This window comes from Equus quagga, chromosome 6, assembly GCF_021613505.1.
Source record: "Equus quagga isolate Etosha38 chromosome 6, UCLA_HA_Equagga_1.0, whole genome shotgun sequence".
Lineage (NCBI taxonomy): Eukaryota > Metazoa > Chordata > Mammalia > Perissodactyla > Equidae > Equus > Equus quagga.
In genome coordinates, this window is record NC_060272.1 from 70,414,157 (window position 1) to 70,439,215 (window position 25,059).

The window sequence follows — 25,059 nt, forward strand, 5'->3', positions numbered from 1 at the left end:
GCTTCGGCGGCTGCGGAGGCGCACAGGTGCGCGGGGGGCGCCGCGGCCGTCGGGGCCGGAGCCTCGCCCGCGGCGCCCAAACCCGTGTCCTCGCGGGTTGCGTAACGGGCCGCCGTACCCGGCCGGCGCCGAGCGCGCGGGCCCGCTGCCGGCCGCCACCTTGTCGCCTGCCAGGCCCGCCGCCGCAGCCTCACGCCCGCCGCCCGGCCCTCGAGGTTCCAGCACCGCCGACCTGCTCCTGCCCTGGCCCTTGCGGACGCGGCCCGCCCGCCCGGCTTGCCCTCCGCCTCGTCTTCTGGGCTCCTGGGCTTCCTGTTTACACCTCCGTGGCTGCGCTTGGTTTTGCACATGCTTTCGTTTATCCTTCTGTAATGTTCTTGAAGGTAGGGGCCGTATCTGGTCGTGCCAAGCGCAGAGTGTGGCACGTAGTGTGTGTTCAATAGAAGAAGTGGTCCCTTGCCTTCAGAGAGCTTTCCGTCTCACTAGAGAGGCGGCTAGCCAGCGAACCGTGGAGCTGCTGAAGAAGAACCCAGGTAGCCTACGTTTAGGAGCTGGTTTGCATGGTCCACCAAACCGTGGGAGGAGGGTCTGGGTCCTTCGGGGGTGACGGAACTGTGAAAGATCTGGTGACGTACTGCCACTTTTAATTCGGATTCCTGGCGGATTTGTGGAGCAGAAGCCTTGAGCAAAACAATATTGCTACATTTTCACAGATTCAAGGGCTGGGTGACTGCCCCTACACGTGCGCAGGTCCGGAGGCCTTCTCTCTGTCTGCGAGGGGAGCCTGCTGAGAACCCAGCAGAATTTGGTTATTTTGTGATACAGTCGTGGTGGGTACATCTGTTACCAACCAAGTATCTTCTGAATTCAGTCCTGTTTAGTTTCACTTTGGCTTTGGTGATCTGTGGCCTATCACACACTGAGTGTCAAAGAAGGAAGTACACGTCTCCGGTCAGATTTTGTCTGTAGCTACTCAGAAGGGAAGCAGTAAGACAGGACGTTGCGTGGAGCTGGACATCAGAAGCCATTTGGACCTCACATTTCTCGTCTGTAACGCAAGTGGGTTGGCCTGGGTAGTCTTTACGGTCCTTTCTGGCTCTAACGTTCTACACTTTCAGGATTTTAATTCCTGGTTGACATTTGGCTAAGCGGAAAATAACGGAGGAGAGACCGGCTTGTTACAGAACCTCTCTCTGGGGACGGCTGACGAGCGCCGGCCTGGGAGTCTGAAGACTGTGCCTTTAGATCCTCCTCGTCACGACATAGCTGGTGCCTGGCCAATCGCCTGGCTTTTCTGGGACTTATTTTCCTTATACGTGAATACTAAGAAGGGATTAGGTGAGATGACTTACTGAAGATCCTTCTGCTCTTAATTTCTAATTGTCAGATTTAAAAACGGTTTGTTAATAATGGCTGGGCAAAGAGCTCTCCCCTTGGAGTCAGTTGATGGCTTCAGATCCAAGCTCTGCCACTCCCTGGCTACGATCTTTGCTCAACTTCTCTGCGCCTCAGTTTCCTTTCCTGTAAGAGGCCGTCGCTGCTCTGGGTACTTCAGATGGCGCTTGGGAAGAGTGTATGTGTATGAGAGAACTTGTTAAATTTTAAAGTGCTGTATAAATTTTAAGAGGTATTAGTTACTGCTTAAATTGTTGATCAGCTGAGAGAAATCTTCACGGTGTTCCTGGGGAGAAGCGTGGCTCCGAAGTGAAGAAGGCAACTGGAAGTTGACTTGGCGAGTCCTCCCTTTAGGCTGGGCCTTGGCGGTTCCGGGAGCAGAGGAGCCTTGGCCCTGCTTTGGGGGGGGGGAGGGGGGTTGTGCATTTATACCGAAATCTGGGAAGTCAGCAAGGAAGCAGGACGCAGCTCAGCAAGGAGGGAGGGTGAAATGGTGTGGATGTCACAGGCCAGGGCTCTCAAGGGGCTGCCTTCCCCACTTTTTTGGGGGGCCAGGTGGGGGAGAGAAGGAGAATGGCAAGTTCTTAAAAAATACACGTGTAGAAAGTAGTAAAACTGTAAGGCCGTCTTAAGTATCGTTGGATTCTGATAAATTCGTATTTTCTTCATGTTCGTATTTTCTGTGTTTTCCACATTTTTTATAATGACCATGTATTTCTTGAATCAGAAAAATAAAAATGTTTTTCTTTAAAAATTGGAGGAGATCATTTCTACAAATGCAGGTTCATCTTTTTTCCTGCTTAACTTTTATTTCTCATTTGATTAAAAAAATAATAAAAATGTTTTTAAAATTAGGGTATGTCATGTCTTCCAAATCAATATTAGATTTCTATGCTTTTCACCTCTATGTTTTCATAGTTTAAAGGGGCTGGAATGTGGAAACCATCTATTTAAATTCTTTGGACATATTAAAAAACACTTGGAGTTTTATCTGGTTTAAAATATTTTTAAGTACATGAGAGGACTAAGAAATTAGTGTGTCCCCTAAATCTGTTTTATTACCTCTATTTCATTTAAAAAAATCTCAAAAATAGATTCTTACCATTGACTTGTAAGCGCTGCTTCCAGCAATTCATCCAGAGGCAGTCGCTGGACAAGCGCGTGAATGTAGAGGAAAGTTCATCACAGTTTTTTTATGATAGGAGGAACGTGAGCCAACTTAAACACTCAAAAATAGAGGGTGGACTTGTAAGTCATGTCATTAATGGGAAGTAGGTGTATATTTGACATGCAAATATATTTGTACTCACACACGGTTAAGTTAAAAAGCTTGTTAACAAAGCTACCTCTGTATATACGCAAAAGTCCCATTTTCTGTTCAAAGAAAGGGAGTCTCCTTATACTCATTAACAAATCTTTCAAAAGGTGGATATCTGTTGATAGTTGACATTAGATAGTGGGATTATAGACTTTTCCCCCCTGACTTATTTTCTCATTTTTCTACAACGAATGTGTATTACTTGTTTTTTTTTTTTTTAAAGATTTTATTTTTTTTCCTTTTTCTCCCCAAAGCCCCCCAGTACATAGTTGTACATTCTTCGTTGTGGGTCCTTCTAGTTGTGGCATGTGGGACGCTGCCTCAGCATGGTTTGATGAGCAGTGCCATGTCCGCGCCCAGGATTCGAACCAACGAAACACCGGGCTGCCTGCAGCGGAGCGCACGGACTTAACCACTCGGCCATGGGGCCAGCCCCTGTGTATTACTTGTTAACTTTTTAAAGGTGAAAATAGTTTTGTTAAATAACTTGACTAGATAGACTCAAGTTGTGTGGCAAAGCATTTATTAAATAACTAAATAAATGTCATCTTCTCTATCAAAAGGCTTTCCTAGGTTCACTCTCAGTTGGAGATATGCTAGGAAACTTTTTAAATCCACGAGGCAATTGATTTTAATTACTTATGAACTAATTACTAAATATTTTATTATTAGTTTTCATTAATTAGTATACCAACTAGCATAGGTCACTGGGTTCTTCAACACGTCAAGTTCTTTATCCTTAAAATAAAGCTAATGTTCCATAAGTAAGTTTATTGTGAGGATTTAAGATACTGTGGTAAACAATGATCCTATGATTATGTATGTGATAACACTGTGGAACGCGTGGGCTACATAAATATCAACTATTGTTATTATTCACTAATAAACAATGATAGTATTCACCGAGTGCTTGTAAGACTATTAGTACTTGCTTAGTAAGGTACATACCAAATAAAATTAAGAGAAGGAGCCTGCACAAGACCGCCAAATGGGAAGTAATCAATACACTACAGTGGGTAAGTAAAGTCTAAGGGGGAATAGCGTCTTATATGTTGTTGCTGTTCAAGGCCAGGGGAGTCCCTGAGGGTGATTAGAAAGACTGGATAATAAGGGAAGAGATCATCTCTTCCATGTGGAGGTGGTTCTTGAGCTGCCTGGAAGATGGGGAGGATGTGGCTGAACAGAGGGAAGGGATTAGCAACATGAAAGGAGACGGAGATGGGAAAGAGCTGGGTGGTCTCTTAGGCTGGTGAGGAGAATGGCTTGGCTGAAGTGGATGGTTCATGTTAGTGAATGTGTTGGTTAGATAAACCCAAGGCCGGATCATGGAGAACAGTAAAAGCTGGACAACGGGGTACAGAGCTGATAGAAGAAATAAGATTCCAATCCCAAGACTCTCTCACTCTCAGCAGATGATCCAGAACTCTCTGTTTCCACAGCTGAACTGACAACTCACTTGGATCTGCACTTACCCTTTCATCCTCCCTCAATGAAAGCATCTGGATGACCTGTTTACCTCTATGCTTTCTACTCTGTGTGTGAAAATGTCCCCTTTTGGGGCCATTTTAACCATTTTTTAAGTGTACAATTCAGTGGCATTAATTACATAATGATGTGCAACCATCACCACTATCTGTTTCAAAATTTTATCACCCCAAACAGAAACTCTGTACCCATTAAGCAATAACTCCCCATTCCCCCGTCCCCTCAGCCCCTGGTACCCTCTGATCTACTTTTTGTCTCTGTGTATTTGACTCCTCTAGACACCTCATGTGAGTGGAATCATACAATGTTTGTCCTTTTGTGTCTGGCTTATTTCACTTAGCTTGATGTTTTCAAGGTTCATTCATGTTGTAGCATGTGTCAGAACCTCATTACTTTTTATGGCTGAATAATATTCCATTGCATGGATATACCACCAAATTGTCCTTTTGAAATGAAATAGCAACAGTAGAGGGTAGTCTTTCCTTTTTTTTTAGTGGCCGTATTTGAAAAATTGGAAGTTGTCAACCTTATGTCTGTTCCTTGGAATTTCTTTGAATCTTTACGTATCAATCAATGCAAAGTCTGGGAATCACGTTCTAGTACATGTCACATCCTTTGTTCTAGTTCCTTTTGGCACCAGCACAAATGGTTTGTAATGTGGATTCAGTTAAGCACAAAGAATGCTTGCTTTCTTTTCTCCTCATTCATATCTCTGGATAATATGGATTTCCGTCAAGAGAAATACCTTGGGGCCGGCCCCGTGGCCGAGTGGTTAAGTTCACACACTCTCCTTCATTGGCCCAGGGTTCCCTGGATGTGGACATGTCACCGGTCATCAGGCCGTGCTGAGTCCGCATCCCACATAGCACAGCCAGAAGGATCTACAGCTAGAATATTCAACTACGTACTGGGGGGCTTTGGGGAGAAGAAAAAAAGATTGGCAACAGATGTTAGCTGAGGGCCAATCTTTAAAAAAAAAGAGAGAGAAATACCTTTTCATCATGTCTTGGCACTAGAGCTTTCCAAGAAAGTGAAAGGATGCTGTCCTGTTGTGATACAGTGATAAGACAGAGATGGGAGCAATGGTGTACTTTATGACCAATGAAATACGGGAAGCAGTGAGAAGAGGGGATCAATTAGCTTAGTAAGTGGTGAGTAGTTAGACCTCAAAGCACACCCACTGCACAGTGCTTCTAGCCAGCAGACCTTGATGATGGTGTTTTTATTTATGAGGCCAGGGCTCTCATAAAGCAAAGTCAAAATAGAGAGTTTGCAGTATTCCAAGTATATGAAAACAGAGTATCAGGCAGGTGACATCTCAGATCTTTATTCACTTAGGTTTACTTGGAGAAACTGTTAACTTTTTATATTTTTAATGATTTTCCTAATGTGGGTCTACATCTCGCCTCTCCACTGCTGAGAGTCCTCGCAATACCTCTCTCTGGGGGTTGCGATGAATGAGAACTATAAATGCTATACATGTTTAACAGTAAGAATATACAGTGCAGTGTGTGTTTATAATCACTTACTGGAAAGGTTGCCCAACTTTACAAGAGAGTCACCACCCCGGCAGTCCTGGAGCCATTGGGAGAGTGGAGGAAGACCCTGCTGAACTGGGGCAATATAATATTACAGCTGTGACTTATGATTAGAGAGGCAGCAGAAATAGAGAAAGAAATCAATAGGGAAGAGTGTTTTCATAGGAAAATCTCGGGAGATGTATAGGAAGTTCCTTAGTGTTCATCTAGTCCAAGCCCAAGACACTAAGCTCTGAGAAGTTAAACATCTTGATTGGGGCTGGCCCTGTGGCGCAGCGATTAAGTTCGATTAAGTTCGCATGTTCCACTTCTTGGCAGCCTGGGGTTCCCTGGTTCCGATCCTGGGTGCGGACATGGCACCACTTGGCATGCCATGCTGTGGCAGGCTCCCCCATATAAAGTAGAGGAAGGTGGGCACGGATGTTAGCTTGGGGCCAGTCTTCCTTAAAAAAAAAAAAAAAATCTTGATCAAGGTAATGGTGTTGACTTCTCTTTATTTCTAGGCCAGAGTTTTTTCTTCTGTGCGAAAAGGAGAGGCTAGTGGGTGTGACCTGGTGAAAGCGTAATTAGATTGGTTTTGATCTGTTGTGTGAAAAAACACTTAAAGGCCCTATTAAGAGGGCTAAGCTTACCTGGATTTCAGCTGTCAGGATAAGGAAGCTACATTTTATTATTTGTCAGCGTTGATGATATGTTTCCTCTGCTATAAAAAAAATGCCAGGAAACTTATTTTCTTTATTAATTTGGTTTCATTGGGGGCAATGGGAGGAGATGAGATTTAGATTTTTTAGTAAGTATTCATATATTTATCTTGATTGTAATGTGTTGGTGAGAGATGTAGTCAACACCCAACTCCTAAGGTGTCTGGAGTCTGTCCTCTTCAGCTCACATGGCAGGATGTTTATAACTCAACACAGGGCCTTAGTGTCCTTATGGCATTTCAATGGACTCTTCTCTATCATGGTGCCATTCCAGGCCCATTCAGACTCTAGAGGAACCCAATAAGAAATTATTTTCACTACAGGTTATCTAAAGATATCTAGGCTGTATGGATTGAGGAAATAGTCTGATAAAGAAAAATTAGTTTAATTTCTAATTGTTCCTTCATAAAGATCTCTGTTGCATCATGCATGTGGCCTGGGGAGAGGGCCTGGGAATGGGGAGGGGAAATGGAGAAAGAAGAGAATGCCCACATTACTGAGTGCAGACTGTATGCCTTTCCTGGCTTATTGGAGCTTTACAGTAACCCTAAGATAGGGTTGTGTTTATTTTATAAATGAGGACGTTAGGATCAGAGAATCAAGCGTTCAATTCTGAGACTCTGGGTTTCATGATACACAAAGTGGTCTCACCAAGGATGTTCACGGACAAACACTCACACCCACTTTTCACAGTTGTTGGGGAATCCTGTTGAAGTATGATTGTATAGCTGGGGTATTTCAACGTTCTTTTTCACTTTTAAGGATATGCCACAGAAAGGGTCTTTCTCTGCTGTCTCGAGTAGCGTCTTTCCAACGTTCTTTGCCCTGTGATTGGACTTTCTTTTCTTCCTTGCATTAGCACCACCTGACATATACTTATTCACTTCTTATCTGTTTCTTCCACTAGCATCTAAGCTTCATGAGATGTGATATGAGCTCTGTGAGATTAGGAACTTTGTTCTGGTCAGCTCCTCAGAAGCGCTGGCACATAGTAGGCCTAAATCACTAAGTGTTTGATGGATTTGTTAATGCCAGAAGCTTCCTAAGAGTTGGCAGCTCAGATGTCAGCATGGGTCTTGAGTAAAGAACAAAACCAAAAGGGAGATTATTCACATAAAGAGAAATATAAGAGAATGAATGGGCTGTGGAGAATAGATAAGAGGAAAAAAAAAAAAAAAGGAATAGAACCACTCACCCCAGAGTTCTCTTCAATTTAGTGCACAAGAAAACCATCCCTATGTTTTACACGTGAAAATGTTTGATGTGCCGTCTCCTTCACCCAATAGTTATACTAAAAAGGGATTAAAGGTGCAGCTGCTTTCCCATTTAAGCAGCTGTCAAAAAGAGCCCAACGTGACAGTTTTCCTGTACGCCCACTGTTCTGTTGTCTGTAATTGATTTATGACATTTTGGGAAAACACAGCGAAAAACAAATGAACACTGAGGTAAGTGTGCTTCTGACTTGCCGCTCTTCTGAGCATGGCTGAATCGGCCAACAGAACACAAATGTGGGGGAAACCTGTACCACGGCAGGATTGTCTGGAAGCATGCTGTTCACATGCGAGATACTAAAAGGCATTTCCGCTGCATAGAGTGAAATGTGAGGGCTCCCTAGGAGTCTGGTTTTGGATCTCATAAACATGCCCCACTTTGGAGGCGTGAGGGGTGAGGGCAAGAGTGAGCAGCAGAACAGACTGGGAGCTCTTCACTGGAGTCCTCTGAGCCACTGTGGTTCGGTGGTACCCATGGGCAGGCGGTGGTTGAGGTCCATCTCTCCAAGAGCGGCGCTCCACCTTGGTGTGGCAGTTAGAGCACCAGGAAGGTCAGGCCACACCAGGCCTCAGGGAGACTGTCCCAGGACGTTTACAGCCACCGCTCCCTCCCCATTCTCTTCAGGCTGTTGGGGTTCCTACCTCCCAGTTTGAAGTTCTCTAGGGGAATTGCAATAACATTCAGAAGTGGGAACCCAGAAGAATCCTCTCTCCCAGTCCCCACTAGGGGGTAAATCTGAGGTTTGGGTCAAATTCTCAATGTACAAAGATGAGTAAATAGAAATTCTCCTCACACAGTTTGGAGCCCAAAAAAAGTTTGCATAATTAAGGCAACAGAGCCTAACATTCAAGAACCATTCATACATTCACCAGATATTTATTGAGTGTCTCTCATGTGTCTGACATTCTTCTAGATGCTTGGAATAGAGCAGTGAGCAAAAGGGACAGAAATCCCCACCTTCATGGAGCATCTATTCTATCAGAGAACAATTTTCTGAAGGAAAGAAGGAAATTTTAAACAGCATCTGCTCTGCTCTGTTCTCTCAAAAACAAACGAAAAAAGATTCTGTAGCTTTTCCCCTTGAGGTCTATGCCCTCAGGAAACATTCCACATGTACACAAGGAGAGGGGCACGGTGACGTCCAGTGAAACTCGTCCATCATAGGGAGAACTGCAAACCACCTGCAAGTCCCTGGAGAAAAGGTGGTGTGTGTACCTTATAGCCCGCAAGCCTCGGGCTTGAGTGTGTAGCTCCGGGACCAGAAGCCGAGGTTTTAATTTAGCTGTACTGCTCACTGGTCTTTTTCCCCACCAGCTTTACTGAGATGTAATTGACATATTGTATAAGTTTAAGGTGTACAATGTATTGATTTCATACATTTATATATTGCAAAATGATAACCAGTGTAATGTTAGCTAACACCCCTATTGTGCCACATAATTACCATTTCTTTTTTGTGGTGAGAGTATTTAAGATCTACTCTCTCAGCAACTTTAAAGTTTATAATACAGTATTAACTATAATCACCATGCTGTACATTAGATCTCCAGACTTTATTAATCTTATAATTGGAAGTTTGTACACTTTGACCAATGACTCCCCATTTCCTCCCTGCCTCAGCCCCTGGTAACCACCACTCTACTCTCTGTTTCTATGAGTTCGACTTTTTTAGATTCCATGTATAAGTGAGATCGTACAGTATTTGTCTTTCTCTGTCTGATTTATTTCATTTAGCATAATGCCCTCAAGCCTCATCCATGTTGTTGCAAATGGCAGGATTTCCTCTTTCTCATGGCTGAATAATAGTCCATTCTGTGTATGTATATGTTATATAAATATATATAGAGAGAGCTATATCTATCTCTCTCTCTCTATATATCACATTTTCTTTGTCCATTCATCTGTTGATGGCTATTGTGGATAATGCTGCTATGAGCATGGGGGTGCAGATAACGCTTTGAGATCCTGTTTTCCTTTCCTTTGGATATATACCCAGAAGAGGAATTGCTGGATTATATGGTAGTTCTATTTTTAATTTTTTGAGGAACCTCCATAGTGTTTTCCATAGTGGCTGCACCAATTTACTTTCCCACCAGCAGTGCACCAGGCTTTTTTCCACATCCTCACTAATACTTATCACTTGTCTTTTTGATAATGGTGATTCTAACAGGTGTGAGCTGATACCTCATTGTGGTTTTAATTTGCATTTCCCTGATGATTAGTGATGTTGAGTGTGTTTTCATGTACTTGTTTGCTGTTTGTATGTCTTCTCTGGAAAAATATCTATTCAGATCCTCTGCCCATTTTTAAATTGGGTTGTTTGTTATTTTGCTATTGAGTTGTATGAGTTCTTCATATATTTTGGCTATTAACCCCTTATCAGATATAGGATTTGCAGATATTTCCCCCCTTTCAGTAGGTGCTTTTTCATTTTGCTGATTTTTCCTTTGCTGTGCAGGAGCTTTTTGCTTTGATGTAGTCCCACTTATTAATTTTGCTTTTGTTTCTTGTGCTTTTGGTGTCATATCTCAAAATATTGCTGCCAAGACCAGTGTCAAGGAGCTTTTTCCCTGTTTTCTCCTAAGGGTTTTATGGTTTCAGGTCTTATGTTTAAGTTTTTGATCCATTTTTTTTTTTGAGGAAGATTAGCCCTGAGTTAACATATGCTGCCAATCCTCCTCTTTTTGCTGAGGAAGACTGGCCTGAGCTAGCATCCGTGCCCATCTTCCTCCACTTTATATGTGGGACGCCTACCACAGCATGGCTTCCCAAGTGGTGCCATGTCCGCACCCGGGATCCGAACCGGTGAACCCCAGGCCGCCCAAGTGGAACATGCGAACTTAACAGCTGCACCACCGGGCGGCCCCTTGAGTTCATTTTTGTTAGTGGTGTAAGAATGAGGTCCAGGGGGCTGGCCCCGTGGCCGAGTGGTTAAGTTCGTGCACTCCGCTGCAGGCGGCCCAGTGTTGCGTTGGTTCGAATCCTGGGCGCTGACGTGGTACTGCTCATCAAACCACGCTGAGGCAGCGTCCCACATGCCACAACTAGAAGGACCCACAACGAAGAATATAAAACTATGTACTGGGGGGCCTTTGGGGAGAAAAAGGAAAATAATAAAAAATCTTAAAAAAGAAAGATAGGGGTCCACTTTCATTCTTCTGCATGGGGTTATCCAGTTTTCTCAACACCATTTGTTGAAGAGACTGTCCTTTCCCCATTGAGTATTCTTGGCTCCCTTGTCAAATATTAGTTGACTGTATATATGTGTGTTTATTTCTAGGCTCTTGATTCTGTTCCGGTGGTCTATCTGCCAGTTTTTATGTTAGTACCATACTGTTTTGATTTCTATAGTTTTGTACTATAGTTTGAAATTTGGAAGTGTGATGCCTCCAGCTTTTGTCTTCTTTGTCAGGATTGCTTTGGCTTTTTTCAGGTTCTTTTGTGGTTCCATATAAGTTTTAGGATTGTTTTTTCTATTTCTGTGAAAAATGCCATTGGAATTTTGATGGAGATTGCATTGAATCTATAGATAGCTTTGGTTAATATGGACATTTTAACAATATTCATTCTTCCAATCCATGAACATGGAATATCTTTCCAGTTTTGTGTCTTCTTCAGTTTCTTTCATCAAAGTCTTGTAGTTTTCAGTGTACAGATTTTCACTTCCTTAGTTAAATTTATTCCCAAGTATTTTATTGTTTTTGATGCAAGTGTGAATGGGATTGTTTTCTTAATTCTTTTTCAGATGTTTTGTTGTTAGTGTTTAGAAACACAACTGATTTCTCTTTGTTGATTTTTGTATCCACTCACTGGTCTTAATTTCCTCATCTGTAACATGGGACTTACTATCAGTACTTATCTCACAGGTGTATTTGAGCATTATAGGAGAACAGTCAAGCCATTAAAATAGTGCTTGGAGCACAATAAGCACTTTGTAAATGTTAGCTATGTTTATTATTATGCTGATAATGGAGTACTACATAGCAGTTAAAAGGAGTGGACTAAATCTATATATCAACATGAATAGATCTAAAAAATATAATTTTCCTTCACTTATTCATTCAACAGTATTTATTGAGCGCCTACTGTGTTTTAGGCAGTGTTCTAGGTACTTGGGAGTCATCAGTGAACAAAACAGAGATCCTGCTCTCATGGACCAAATATGCCAGAGGTGGGGAAATGGATGTAAACTAGAGGGAGATTGTATGTCGTGTTAGAAGGTGAAAAGTGCTGTGGAAAAGGGAGAAGAGAAGTAGAGTAAAAGTATTTGGGAATGCCAGAGTTAAGGGAGAGGGTTGGTTGAATATTAAGCCAACTAAACAAATATGAGAAAATGTTAACAATTATCAGCTCCAGGTGGTGGGTATACAGGTCTTTGATATATATATGATATCTATATATATGCATAGAAATTTTTTTGCCTTTGTATATGTTTACAGGTTTTTCCTAAAAAATTCCTATAACAACATGAAAGAAAAATGATAATAAGGAGTCTGAAATATGAAAGGAGTTGGCAAAGAAGCAGAAACAAATTTTAAAGGAGCTAAATGAGATATATATTTTTTAAAGAGACTCTAAAGTAAATGTTGGAATTTTAAAGTCCGCTAGAGATAGAGATGAGCAGAATCACAATGCAGGAACTCAAACAGTAACATAGAAGACAATGTGAGAATAAATATAACTGAATAGAACCAGAAAAAATATAACCAAAGCAACAATTACAGATACAGTAGAACATATTTCTGAGTTGAAGACCTAAACAAAAGTGTTAAATAAATTCAATACCAAGACATATCCTGGTAAGACTGCTGCAGAAGCTGTTCATTAACTATTCCTACTTCCTTAGTTCCTTTTTGTTAGGTGTGGCAATGTGCCAACTGTAAAACTATGTTTTCAAGTCTCCCTTGCCTCTTCCTGCTATGTCAAATATAAACTCGAATGTGGAGCTGCAGTGGCACCCTGTGCCCACCGGGAGGCGCAGAACGGAAGAATGAATGGACGGAAGCCGCGTGCTAAGAGATGGCAGACACATGTTTCATGTATACTTGTGGGAAAAAAGAAAGATGGCAGACGCTTGGTTCATGTTGACCTGGGTCCATGTATACAGCCTTGGATTCCACCTCTGGATTTTTCACACGTGATATATATATATAGAGATAGATATAGATACATATATGTATAAATTTTTAAAAAGCCACTGTTATCTGAGTTTTCTGTTGAATGCAATTGAACCCACTTCTAACTGAAACAAACGAACTATGAACATCTGCGGGGAGGGGTTGTAATCCAATAATTCTCATCCAGCCAACTTGCTAATGTGTGCAGACCACAGAAGGGCTTTCTCAGATCTGCAGGAACTCACAAAGTGTGTACCACCCGTGTGCCCTGACTCTGTATAGACTGGGGGTGAAATTCTGGCAGCACCACATCCACGCTGTGTAAATCTGGACCAGTTATTTAACCTCTTGAACACTTAGTCTCTTTATCTAAAACTAGAGAAAACAGTATTTACTTTATCAAGTTGTTATAAAGGTTAAGGAGAGATAATATATGCCAAGCTCTTGTTTTAGTGCTTAGCACTCTTTAAAAAAAAGAAAATTTATTGGAACAACAACTTTAGCCCACCCTGAGAGGAATGAAAGACATCAAGAAGCGAGTACCTTTTTATTTGATATTGTTCAGAAATGTCTCGCCAACAAAATAAGTATAAATTTCATATGGGAAAGATTCCCAACTACTGAATATAATCAAGAAAATGAGAAAATACTCAAAAAGCAGATAATGAAGAAGAACTTACATATCAAGCTTAATAGAACACAATAGGAAGTCCAATAACAGGCCTAATAATTGTTTATCATTTAGTGTATAATCAAAAGTATTTCAAAACAATGGGGAACTTATGAATTATTCAGTCAATGGTTTGAGGATAACCAGGTTACCACATGGAAAAAAACAATGAAGTTAGATCCTTAACCGATGCCACATACCAAAATAAAAGTTTAGATGGCCTGGGGAGTAAAATGCAATGGAACGTAGATGAGCATTTATGTAGAAAGACTGTTGTAAATGTATCATCAAAGGATGAAAGTAGAAAATAAAAGATGGATACATGGGACTAGAAAAATCTCTAAAAATTTAGACTTTTATGTTAGAATTTATTATAAACAAAGTTAAAAAGTAATTGATGTACTCAAGAATCTTACATATTTAATAAGAAAGAGATACACCTCCCAATAAGGAAGTTTTATTAACAATCAGACAAAGGACACGAAAATGAAACTCACAAAAGAATATCTCTAATTGACCAGCACACATAAGAAAAAATATTTAATCTTGCTAGTAATCAATTTAGTTTGTCCCCAACAAACTAAATGCCTAAAACTATGTCATAATCATTAAAAATAATGTTATATAATAATATTTCATGATGTGAGAAATAATTGCTATGGAACTAAGTTTGGTGAAAAGTTGGTATGATCTGTATTGTGCTTCTATTTTTATGTAACAAAACACAAGATGAAACAAAAGAAATTCTCTCTACCCACCTACCTCTCTCTCTCTGTCTCTCTCTCTCTCTCTTTCTCTCTCGGAAAGAAGATCAAAATGTTAATTATTTTTAGATGGGGGAATATATTTTTTTCCAGTTTTCTGTTTCAAAATATCCTGCAGTGAATGTGTATTTCTTTGCTAACTAGAAAGGAAAAGCAATATTTTTAAGGTTTGTGTAGACAAAGACACTGGAGCCAGCTTGAAGGGTCACCTGCTGGCCAAATTTGGGACAATTTGAGCATCATAAAGAATAAGGATGGTAAGGGTTATTAAAAGGGGAGGGGGAAGAAAGCTCTTCTTTACAAGACAACGCCACCTAGTAAATACAGAAGAAACTACATAATGAGAAAATCAATATTCTGCATTTCCCGGTGTAATAATCGATTCAGGCAGTGATCAGCAATGACAGTAAAGATCATTGAGGGAAAGATTCTTGGGGAGCAGGATACATGGGGTCTCACAGTTTCACCTCCCCCTCCCCATTACACAATATCACAAGGGAAACCATGTACCTTTACAATGGAGCCATCTGGCTGACACCACCATTTAGCCAAGCGATCAAACTTAGCCTGCTGGTACAAACTGTCATTATGTGCAATCAGAAGTCCACAAACATCACCTCTGTACTTTCCTTCCAAAAATGTTTACCCTGGATCTAATCCTGAGGAAACAATCAGCCAAACCCAGAATGTGGGTCATTCTCAAGCCAAGTGACCTGGACTCTTCATAAAGTGAAACCAAAGAGGGCATAAGGACAGTTCCAGATTAAAGGACACTAAAGAGACATAAAAACCAAATGCAGTACTTAAACCAGTGAAAGATATTATTGGGATCATTGGAGAAATTTTAAAATCTATTAACATTAGCTATTATAAGTTAATGTTAATTTTTAGATGTGATAATGGTATTATGGAGGAGATATTCCTCTATATTCCTAGGAGATACCTGACAAGGAATTTAGGAACAAAGGGTCATGATGTCTGCAACTTATTTTCAAATGGTTTATCAAAAATATATGTCAGAGACATAAAATAAGTGAGGCAAAACCTTAACAACTGGTGACTGTAGATGAAGGGTAAGAGGTGTTCATTGTATTATTTTTCAACTTCTTTCTATAGGTTTGAACATTTTATAAATATAAAAGGTGGTGGGGAAAAACAAGTTGAGGTGAAAATAAAAAGGAGAGGGAAACGTATAGAATAAATGACACTTAAGGGACATGGCGACCAAATGCAACATGTGGCTCTTGTTGGCTCCTGATTCCAACAAACCAACTGTAGGAATACATTTATGAGACAATCAGGGAGATTTGAGCACTGACGAGATATTTGGTGAAATGAAGTATGAGGGAGTGATGATAATTGTTGAAGTAGGGTCGTGGGTACATGGGAAATGGTTATATTATTCTGTTTATTTTTGCATGTTTGAAAATTTCCATAATAAAAAGTTGGGAGTACAACTCAAAATTACATAGTTGGACTTTGTCAGTGAGTGAGTGAGTGAGTGAGTGACTAACATATCTAAATATATTTTCATGGTTCTCTATTATGAAATAAACAATTACACGGAAGAAGGATAAGTTGTGAAATCAAGATTAGTACCTGAATTTCTCTTACAGTAGTGATTTTAAGTGAATTTGGGGGGAAGCTGGGGAGGTGAAATTTATGTGGAAGTAATTGTCTTTCTATTTTTTCCCTTTTCTTTTGTTTTCATTCTCTCAATTTCCCTAATGCATGAGACTCCTGACCACCATAAAGAAAGCTAGAGCTGGGGCATTATCCTCATCACTTCTGAAGCTGATGGAATGGTATTTATTGCTTCCACTTAAGTTTGAGAATCTCAAGATTGTCTGTTGAATCAGTTCTTTGTTTAGCTAGGCGAGATTTTATTGTCCTGCATATTCAAGATGCTACGTGGCTGCCAGTGCTAATTTAACATCAGGGCAAGATAAAACGAGTTTTTGAAGGGATGATCATTCAGGGGGATCCTGCAGACCCCCCCTCTCCCAAATCCCATCAGAGCTGAGAAGCTGTATAGGCGAAAAGCTCCTATTTCTGCCTGCCCGTTTGTTAGGAGGAGCCTGAAGGCTGCAGTCAGATACGTCTCAGGAAATGGTGGTCCTGAACAATTTCCCTTTTACTCTAAGGTAAAATTTTACAGTCAAGAAGGGCAGTAGTTTTTTTGTTGCGTTTTGTTTTTATTTTCTAGAAAGGAATAGGATTCAAATAAAATGTGAATTGGACACTCATGCCTTAAAGCTTTTTTAAAACAAACATTAGAGAGTATTAACTTCAAATATGTAACATAAACCATAAAGAGGAAAACAAGAGTAGAAAAGGCTCTGTTTATGAAAAGAAAAATTCAACTCTGAAAATGGTGAAAAACCCAAACAAAACCTATGAGTGGCAGACTTAAGAGGAAAACCAGTGAAACCACGTTTAGAAGGGATATCAAATCTAGGACCAAAAAGAAAAAAATCTTAGAACCAATATCCATAGTTTCTTAACTTAATACACAAAAGATAAAGAAAATAAGTTATACACTATTATTTAACCTCTGAACGTAGCTTTCAGTATTTAGACTAGATAATATTGATGGAAATAATTTAAAAAGTGTGTTCACAAATATAAAATAGACACACCTGAGAATGCATTTGGTGCTGCCCTAGATTTTTCTGATGTGTCTTTACAATAACTGTTTGCATTGGGGGTTGAAGTTTGGACTTTTGATTTGGGTCTTTCAGTTTGAGTATCTTCGAAGTCAGATAAAAGACATTTATATGGAAACTATGCAAATATGTTTCATCAAATCTTTATACTTTTCTTTCATGTCACTTTATAACTGGTAGATTTAAAATGGCCACACTTTCTTGCCACCTCGTCCATCCTTTGTTTTCGTACCCCTTCAATGTGGGCCAGCATAGTGCTGTGCTTTGACGAACAGAATGGGTGGAAGCCTAGCAGCTTCCACTCTTGCCCTCCTGAAATACTGCAGTTTGTGAGGAGGCCTGGGTTAGCCTCCTCGAGGATGAGAGACCACATGGATCGACAACCAGCTGGCAGCCAGCACCACTGCCATGTGAATGAGGCCTCCCTAGACCATCAGCCCCGTCACTTGTCAGGTGACTGTGGCTGCCTGAGTGGTCCCAGGCGAGACCAGCAGAACTGCCCAGCTGAGCCCAACCCAAATTGCTGACCCACAAAATAACTTCGATCTGTTTCCACACAACAGACTTCTCAGTATCTGAGGATAACTACCATGATCACTTCTATCATCTGCTCTCAGCTTAAACACCCCACATGCCTTTGATGATCTTTGCTCATCTGACGTGGCTGTTTTCAGACCTTATATTTACCTGGTCACTCCTCTCTGGATAGATTCCAGCTTGCTAACTTTCTCTTTAAGTTGTGCAGCACTCAGAATCGAGAAGTGCTTCAAATACGATGTGCCACTTTTAACACATAGTGTCTTTGTTCTCGTTTTTCCCTAAAGCCCCGTGCTCGTCACAAGCCCTTTGGCGTTAGCTTCTTCCTCTTGCCTCCTGTGCTCTTAGCTCCTTCCCCAAGAGGCAAAGTTCTCCCCATCCCTCAAGGACCAGGTCAGACGTGGTCTCCTGTCAGCATGTGTTGTTCCCAACCCCAAGTTCTTAAGTATCTCCCTCGTTTGTGCAGCCCTTTTCCCTGTGTGTTAGGCCAGACGTGAGGGTCTGGCTCCTTGGCTTGGCTGTGAATTCCTTGAAAGCACCTACTTTATTTTATTTTTGTACCTTAACACTTCATGTAATGTTTGGCACATGTTGAGTGCCCAATAAATGTTTAATGAGCTGGATAATTATCTAATATTCTCTGGGTATTAAAATATACTATCTTCTGGTCCACATTTTCCCACAAAGCTATCAAGAAAGACTGTCAGATTCCTGTTGAAATCAAGATTTAAGATTACGTCCATTGACTTTCCCTGTTTACCACCACAGCCCATTCAAAAGAAAATGTATTTAGTTTGCAATTACTTTTCCAGCTATCCTTGCTGCTTTCTTTTTAGATGTAATCAAGCCTTCCAAAGAATTTTGGCAGAGGTGTTTATTTGTTTCCTCTTTCTGAATGTGGTCACTTATTTTTGAAAAGTGAGGCATTTGCTTTATTTTTGGTCTTTCTCTCTCATGCATTGCCATATTCTCTAATTCGCTTGCAGTAATTGCAAGATTACCTACACAGTCCAATGTATTTTACTACGGTGGCCTGTAAGCAGTCTGGGTTGGTAAATTTGACCTCATTTGTTATTATTATTAATAAAATAACAGTACTTTACATTTGTAAAGTGCCTTTCTGTTTGCACAATGTTTTCCCATACCTGCCTATTTGAGCCTCACTAGCAGCTCTGTTTAATAGGTAGTGATTATTATCTGTGTTTTTCAGTCAAGAAAATAGCTTAGAGAAACAGATCACATGACTGGACAGTGGGAGAGTCAAGAACTGAACCCAGGTCTTTCAGAGCAGCTTAGGTGCATGATATCGGCAGCTCCCGAGCCTTGTGTTATTTTTTTCTTTCCCGATAAAAGATAATTCTTCTTGATGGAGAACAAACCACAAAGAGTTGACTAGCTCTGCTTTCTCTGCATTTCCCACTCTTGTCATTCTCCAACTTTTTTCCCCTCCAACTCTTAAATATCCTTTTATTCTGAGCAGGGCCATTGGGCCGTATATTCTTTGCCTGTTGCATTGGTTGTGAAGTTAGAATCAGCCCATGAGTGCTGGGGGAAAAGGAAGAAACGGACACTCGTGTCAGGTGCTGCATTCGGTGTTTTCGCACGTGACGAGATCGTCATCATAAGCTTGCGGGACAGGAGACATCATTCTCCATCTTCACAGACGAGGAAAGGGGGCTCAGAGATTTGCCCCCCCCACTGCCTGATGTAATATCCATCTTCTCCCCAAAAATAGTCTGAATAAGGATTTCAAGTAGAAACACCTCTTTAAAGTTATTTTGTGCAGATCTTTTTTTTTTTTTTTTTGCTTTAAAGGGGGGACTCCTGATGGTTTTTCTTTTTTCTTTGATATGTTCAGATTTAGAGAGACTGACTGAGGTTTAGGAAGGCATGGCGAATGTTGGGTCTATCTCTTTCCTTCTCCTGTTGTGCTTTTTTCCCTTTGGTTTAGGTCACGTTAAAACATAAACATGTTACCTAATAGGGGTAGCACACACATCACTTGTCTCCATTTCACACCTCAGCAAGAACCAGTTTCTCAGACAGGTCCTTACACAGAACTGAGCTCCAGGGAGATGGGCCCCAAGAGAGGTGAGAGTTTACAGGGCAGAGGGAAGGGCTGCAGCATGGGGGCATGGCACCAGTGGGCAGGTCCCAGGGGAGGGCAGTGGGGCATCACAGAGGAATGGTGACGAGGACGGGTGCTCACAAGGGAAGACTGTCATCACGCCCTCAACTCAGCCTCCAGAGTTTCATGCACAGTCAGTCCTGGTTGCTGCAGAAGTCAGAGGCGGGGAGCAGCACTTCTCAGTTTCAAGAATGGCAACACACACACTGCCTCTCAGCCCTCTCCTGCCTCCTGTTAAGGAGTCGGACCTTCTAGAGATAATGAGCATCTCTTTTTAAATTGAATTTCAACAACTCAAAACCTGGTGTTCTCGTGATTATAAACCGCTAAATGTTAGAGATGGAAGGAAATAATTTCTATTATGACAGTGCATAGTCATAAAATAACCTCTTATTTCCCCACTTTCCAGACAATTGCAACACGACTTTCCCAAGGCCCTGATTTTCAGCACGGATGATTTTTTCTTCAGGGAAGATGGTGCCTATGAGTTCAATCCTGACTTCCTGGAGGAAGCTCATGAATGGAACCAGAAAAGAGGTGACAAATTCCTTTCAAACTCCTGGGAAGTCCTATTGTGCACATAGATTGTAGCTGCTGCAGAATGAATGTTTTATTAAACTTTAATAAGAAGTTCTCCCATTTCTTCCCCCCAAACAGAATGCCAGAGCAGAACCTCCCTAGATTCCAGGAAAAGGAATTATTGCTAATGGGTTCTGAAATAGGTGGCATTAAAGTTGTGTAATGAAGACGTCTGTGATAAAAATGAAATATGGAGTACGCTCACCCTTCTCTCTGATTGTCGCATGTTGTTCACTGTTATATAACATTGTGTTGCAGCCAGAAAAGCAATGAGGAATGGCATATCCCCCATTATTATTGATAATACCAACCTCCACGCCTGGGAAATGAAGCCCTATGCAGTCATGGTAGGAAGAAGTATCATTCTGCATTTTCAGTTCTGGACATTTTGTGAGAAAGTTGAAACATTTGTTCTTTCCTCTTTTTCTGATCTTCCATGACCTCATATTTATTAACGGTAGTTCTCTCAGGTAGCAGGTAAAGAGGTTTTGTTTTAGTGTTTCTCTGCTGTTCAATGGCTGAAATTTGCTGAGATGCTAATATCTCAGAGTACACTTTTAACATAGTCCTTGGTCTGAAGTCTTGATAGCTCTTCTGTCTTGGTTGTTTTCCTAAGAGAAGGCATACACAGGAGCCCCTGCTGAAACTTGCAGAGCAGTATGGGACTAGCCGGTGCTACCCGCAGAGGTGTAGCTTACGTTAAGATGACATTCTGTCTCCAGAAGCTGAGGATTTCAGGACTATGTAGTGTGGCTGCACGGGAGTTCCAGGACAACAGAATTTTTTAGTTTAAAAACAGATGTAGGATTAAGACTGTAACCCTATTAAGATACCAGCGTACAAATATAAACACATAAAGATAACTCAGTTCTCTACTGTAAGAATTAATAGAAAAGAACAGTAAGATGAATAAAACAGTATGCACATTTTTCTTTAATTTTGAAATTTTGTCTGATTTCTTTTCAGACATACTTCATCTCTTATGCTAATAAGTTTTCATTCCCTATTGGGTACAGAAAGGATTAAAGATCTAGAAACATACAGGGGCAGGCAGAAGACAGCTGAGTCCTCTACTCTTGTCACACTTAATCCCCACTTGGTTCATTGTAAAGTGAGTATCTTCAAAACTGGGCTCATGGCAGTCTATTTTTAGGCTTCTTTTTAAATTTTGGGCAAAATAGCTTACCTCCAGGTGTGCTTTTCTCTAACTCCACTTTCATCATGTTGCTGAGGCCCAGATCATGGGGCCGTGGTGAATGTAGGGAAGGAGGAGCATCAGCACTAAGGTGACTCCAGTCACAGAGGGCAATGAACAGGGACGCGAAGAGCCCAATTCATTCCGGCTTAGCTCAAACCCAAGAGTAGAGGTTAAGCTGAGAGAGGCTTAAGGGAAGTCAATAAAATTTACTTTTTATTTTCTGGAAATGTACAATCTTTTTCAGCCATCCACAGCTATTAGTAAGACCCAGCAATTAATTTCCGTATATGATATTTGAAACTTCCTTAATTAGAAGTGTCCATCTAAAGAATGAAGAGGAAATCTTTTTACTTAGCTTTTTTCATTCTGTATTTTATAACACAATAATAATAGAAAGTTCAGTTTGAAAGAAAGTAATTTATGAATGCAAAGAATATCTGGATGTTTATATGGAAGCTGTAAGTTTCCTAAACTCCAGGAAACGGGGCACAGTGCACTGAGCCAAACTGTACGCAAAGCAGGGAGAGCTACTTTTGGAGGGAAGAGGCGGCACAGGATGTGGAAATCACTTTGATTTCATAAGCTCTGTTCCTATGGCGCATGCTCTTTCTCAACCAAGGCATGAGGAATAGGACAAGCGTTGGACAGAAGTAAGTCTATGATAATCATAAATGGGACTTCGAGAGGCCACTGAGTTCACTGCTCATACCTGTGGACGGGATACTTTAAACTAGTTCAGCTATCTCTTTTTTAAAATGTCCAAAACAAAGAACCTTCATAATTTTCCTACATAGTAGATGAAACTGTTCAAAATTTATCATTGGGAATCATAATATAATCTGAGAGAGGCTAAGTATGGAATGAACCAACTGTATTTATTAAGATAAACTAAGGCATTGCATTACTGGTAAAACAAAAGGAAATTTAGAAAAGATTTGTAGTAAATGTTAAATGGCAGCATAAACATTCCCAAACATACATACCATGTCTTCAATGTTTTATGTACTTTTGAAAAATCAGGCACTTGAAAATAACTATGAAGTTATATTCCGAGAACCTGACACTCGCTGGAAATTCAACGTTCAAGAGTTAGCAAGGTACTTCTTTGTCTTTCTAGTTCCTCATTCTGTATCCTGCTGTTTTCAGGTATTTCAGACCGAACAAAAGAATCTTTTCAGGCTGGAAATGGACATGGTAGTTTTCAGGCCAGAAATGGTAATTCTTGGAAATTGATAACTTTGGAATTATTGATGTGAGACTTTAGTTTTGGGTCAGTTTTCTAATATAATGCTAAATGCTAAAAACTAAAATCTTGGCTTGGACTTGGTCCTTTAAAAGGACACATTTAACATTTTGCTAAAATGCTTCTTCATTAATGAACATTTAAAAGCACTTTCCTCTGCATGGGATTGCACATGTCAGTGGTGTTTTTGCATTTAGGCTAAAGAAAGATCTTTAGATGTTGAACTGTCTGTGGTTCATTTACAGTCTAGATGCTGCTTCTAATTTATAAAGCAATCAATGTCCAAATAATACTAACTTGTTGACTGAATGCATGGGTTATGATATTCACTATCTGTGCTATTTGGTAATGTCAATGATTTAAAGTAAGCAGTGAGGTCAGAATGTACTTTTTAGGAATAAGGCTAGTTCACCTTATGGTTACAAGCAGATAATGTTTCCAATGTGGGTTGTAGACCACCCCCACCAGAACTGCCTGAGGTGTTTGTTAAAATTCTAGTTCATGGACCCTATTCCATGGTTGGAATATCTGGCAATTAGATTTCTAACTGTATCCCCAGTTGATTCTTATGCCCACTAGAATTTAAGAAGATTGTTTTAATAAGCATCTAGAAGTATCTGGGACTGGTTGACATAAATTGATGATAGATAAATGCACGATCAATAGGCAAATATATAATATTCTCACGGTCTTCTTCTATGTCTTGAAGCACAGAGTTGAGATTTCCAGAAACGACACATTTTTGAAGCTTTAGCTCTTTGCCAGGCTTAGGGTAGTCTGGGGGTGTGCAGGGAGCATGAAAAACAGGAGTGGAGCCTGAAAGGTAATTGCTTAACAAGACATGCTTTTGTCAGAGTTAAATCCTGAGACTAGGGAGTGTATCTATGTAATAACACAGGACTTGTAAAATACAAGTAACTCATTTTGATGTACTGCCTTAACTGTTTGCATTTTTTTCCATGTAGAAGAAACATTCATGGAGTCCCAAGAGAAAAAATACACCGAATGAAAGAACGGTATGAACACGATGTTACCTTTCACAGTGTGCTTCATGCAGAAAAACCAAGCAGAATGAACAGAAACCAGGACAGGAATAACGCATCCCCTTCCAACGGTGCAGGATACTGGAACGCCTACGCGGAGTTTCCAAACCGGAGAGCTCACGGTGGTTTCACAAACGAGAGCTCCTTCAACAGAAGGGGTGGCTGTCACCATGGATATTAGAGGCCTGACAGGCATTCAGAATTTTCCTAAATTGGTTTTTACTTCAATTTTTGGTATTTATTCTTTGTTCAGTTTTACTGAGAGCTCTAATTCCAGTGTAAATAGTTGAACCCGAAAGTTTTTGAGCAGAAGTCTTCATATTCACCTTCAACAAGCATTCGTTCAAGTGATCCTGTGTGCGTGGTCTGATGCTGGGAATTCTGCAGGTTTGATTAAACAGTCACTTTCTCTAGGGAAAGAGTTAATTTGAAACTGAAACTTGAGAACATACCCAAGAACATAATCACTCACATAGGTTCATACATGAAATAAAGTGTTTATAATGTATATAATCTTCAGTACCATTTCTCTGAAGTAATCTATTTTTTCAGGAACTTCAGCTCCATCGGGGAAGCTGGAAAGGTGAGGAAGTGAGCAGGACAAGCTTTAGTGCTGTTGCTGCTTTGATAATCTATGTCTCCCAAAATGTGAGAGGTGTGGCTGTAAAGATGATGTGGATTTTTCTTTTAAAATGAATATGTTAGTAAGTGTACATCTAAGGGAAGTGTCCTTCAAATTGGACACTTTGGGAAACTATTCCTTTATTCTGGTGATGTATCATTGTTAAAAATGTCTGTTGAATCCTTCCTCATAGCTATACAGCTACTGAGAAAAATCAGTGACATCATTTAAACTCACATCTTGTGTTTTAAACTACCAATTTACTGAATAGGATTAAACCTGAGGAACTTTGGCTGTTGTGCTAATAGTGTAAATAAAACAAGCTTGCCTTTATAAAACATCAATTTTTAAACAGAATAATTAAGCAATTTTTAAAATTATGCCTATAAACGTGTGTAATTAGTTGGCAGCCCAAGTGTTCGGGAGTGCGAGGAGGCAGGAATCCCAGGATGCAGCTCACACAGGGAGACGTAAAGGTCACGCTCAGTGTCAGGGGAGCAGTCTTGGTGTTTTATGTGGCATTTTTTTAAGACAGTAAAGTTCTACCACAACTCTGGAATGTCCCAATACTGAATTTATGAATCCAAATGAAATCTCAACAGGTTGGAATCAGATTAATTTGGGGTGAGACCGAGATAGACAAGACCATGTAGGATGTATGCTTTCTTTCTTGTTGGCCAACAGCTTCTTTCTAACGTTCTGTGAAGTATTATTTTAAGTGTCCTATATTATGGTGCTTTTACAGTTATTAAAAATTATATATGGTATTGCTTTATATGGATT

At 40.5% G+C, this 25,059-nt stretch overlaps 1 protein-coding gene and 1 non-coding gene across 3 annotated transcripts in view; both read left to right on the forward strand.

Moving 5' to 3' along the window:
* Positions 1-25,051, forward strand: part of N4BP2L1 (NEDD4 binding protein 2 like 1) — a 25,743-nt gene extending 692 nt beyond the window's left edge. Inside the window, exons 2-5 of one of the 2 annotated variants that reach the window (XM_046664390.1) lie at positions 20,001-20,128; positions 20,429-20,517; positions 22,515-22,583; positions 23,577-23,764. In XM_046664390.1, coding sequence (XP_046520346.1) covers positions 20,001-20,128; positions 20,429-20,517; positions 22,515-22,583; positions 23,577-23,633 — 343 coding nt within the window. In that variant the 3' untranslated portion in view covers positions 23,634-23,764. Of the gene's footprint in view, positions 1-20,000; positions 20,129-20,428; positions 20,518-22,388; positions 22,466-22,514; positions 22,584-23,576 lie in introns of both variants that reach the window. The other variant, XM_046664388.1, reaches the window with a different exon arrangement.
* Positions 7,732-7,862, forward strand: LOC124241433 (small nucleolar RNA SNORA16B/SNORA16A family). Its single transcript, XR_006889211.1, has one exon. It is a non-coding gene; the product is annotated as a small nucleolar RNA SNORA16B/SNORA16A family (small nucleolar RNA).
* Positions 25,052-25,059: the final 8 nt, after the last annotated feature.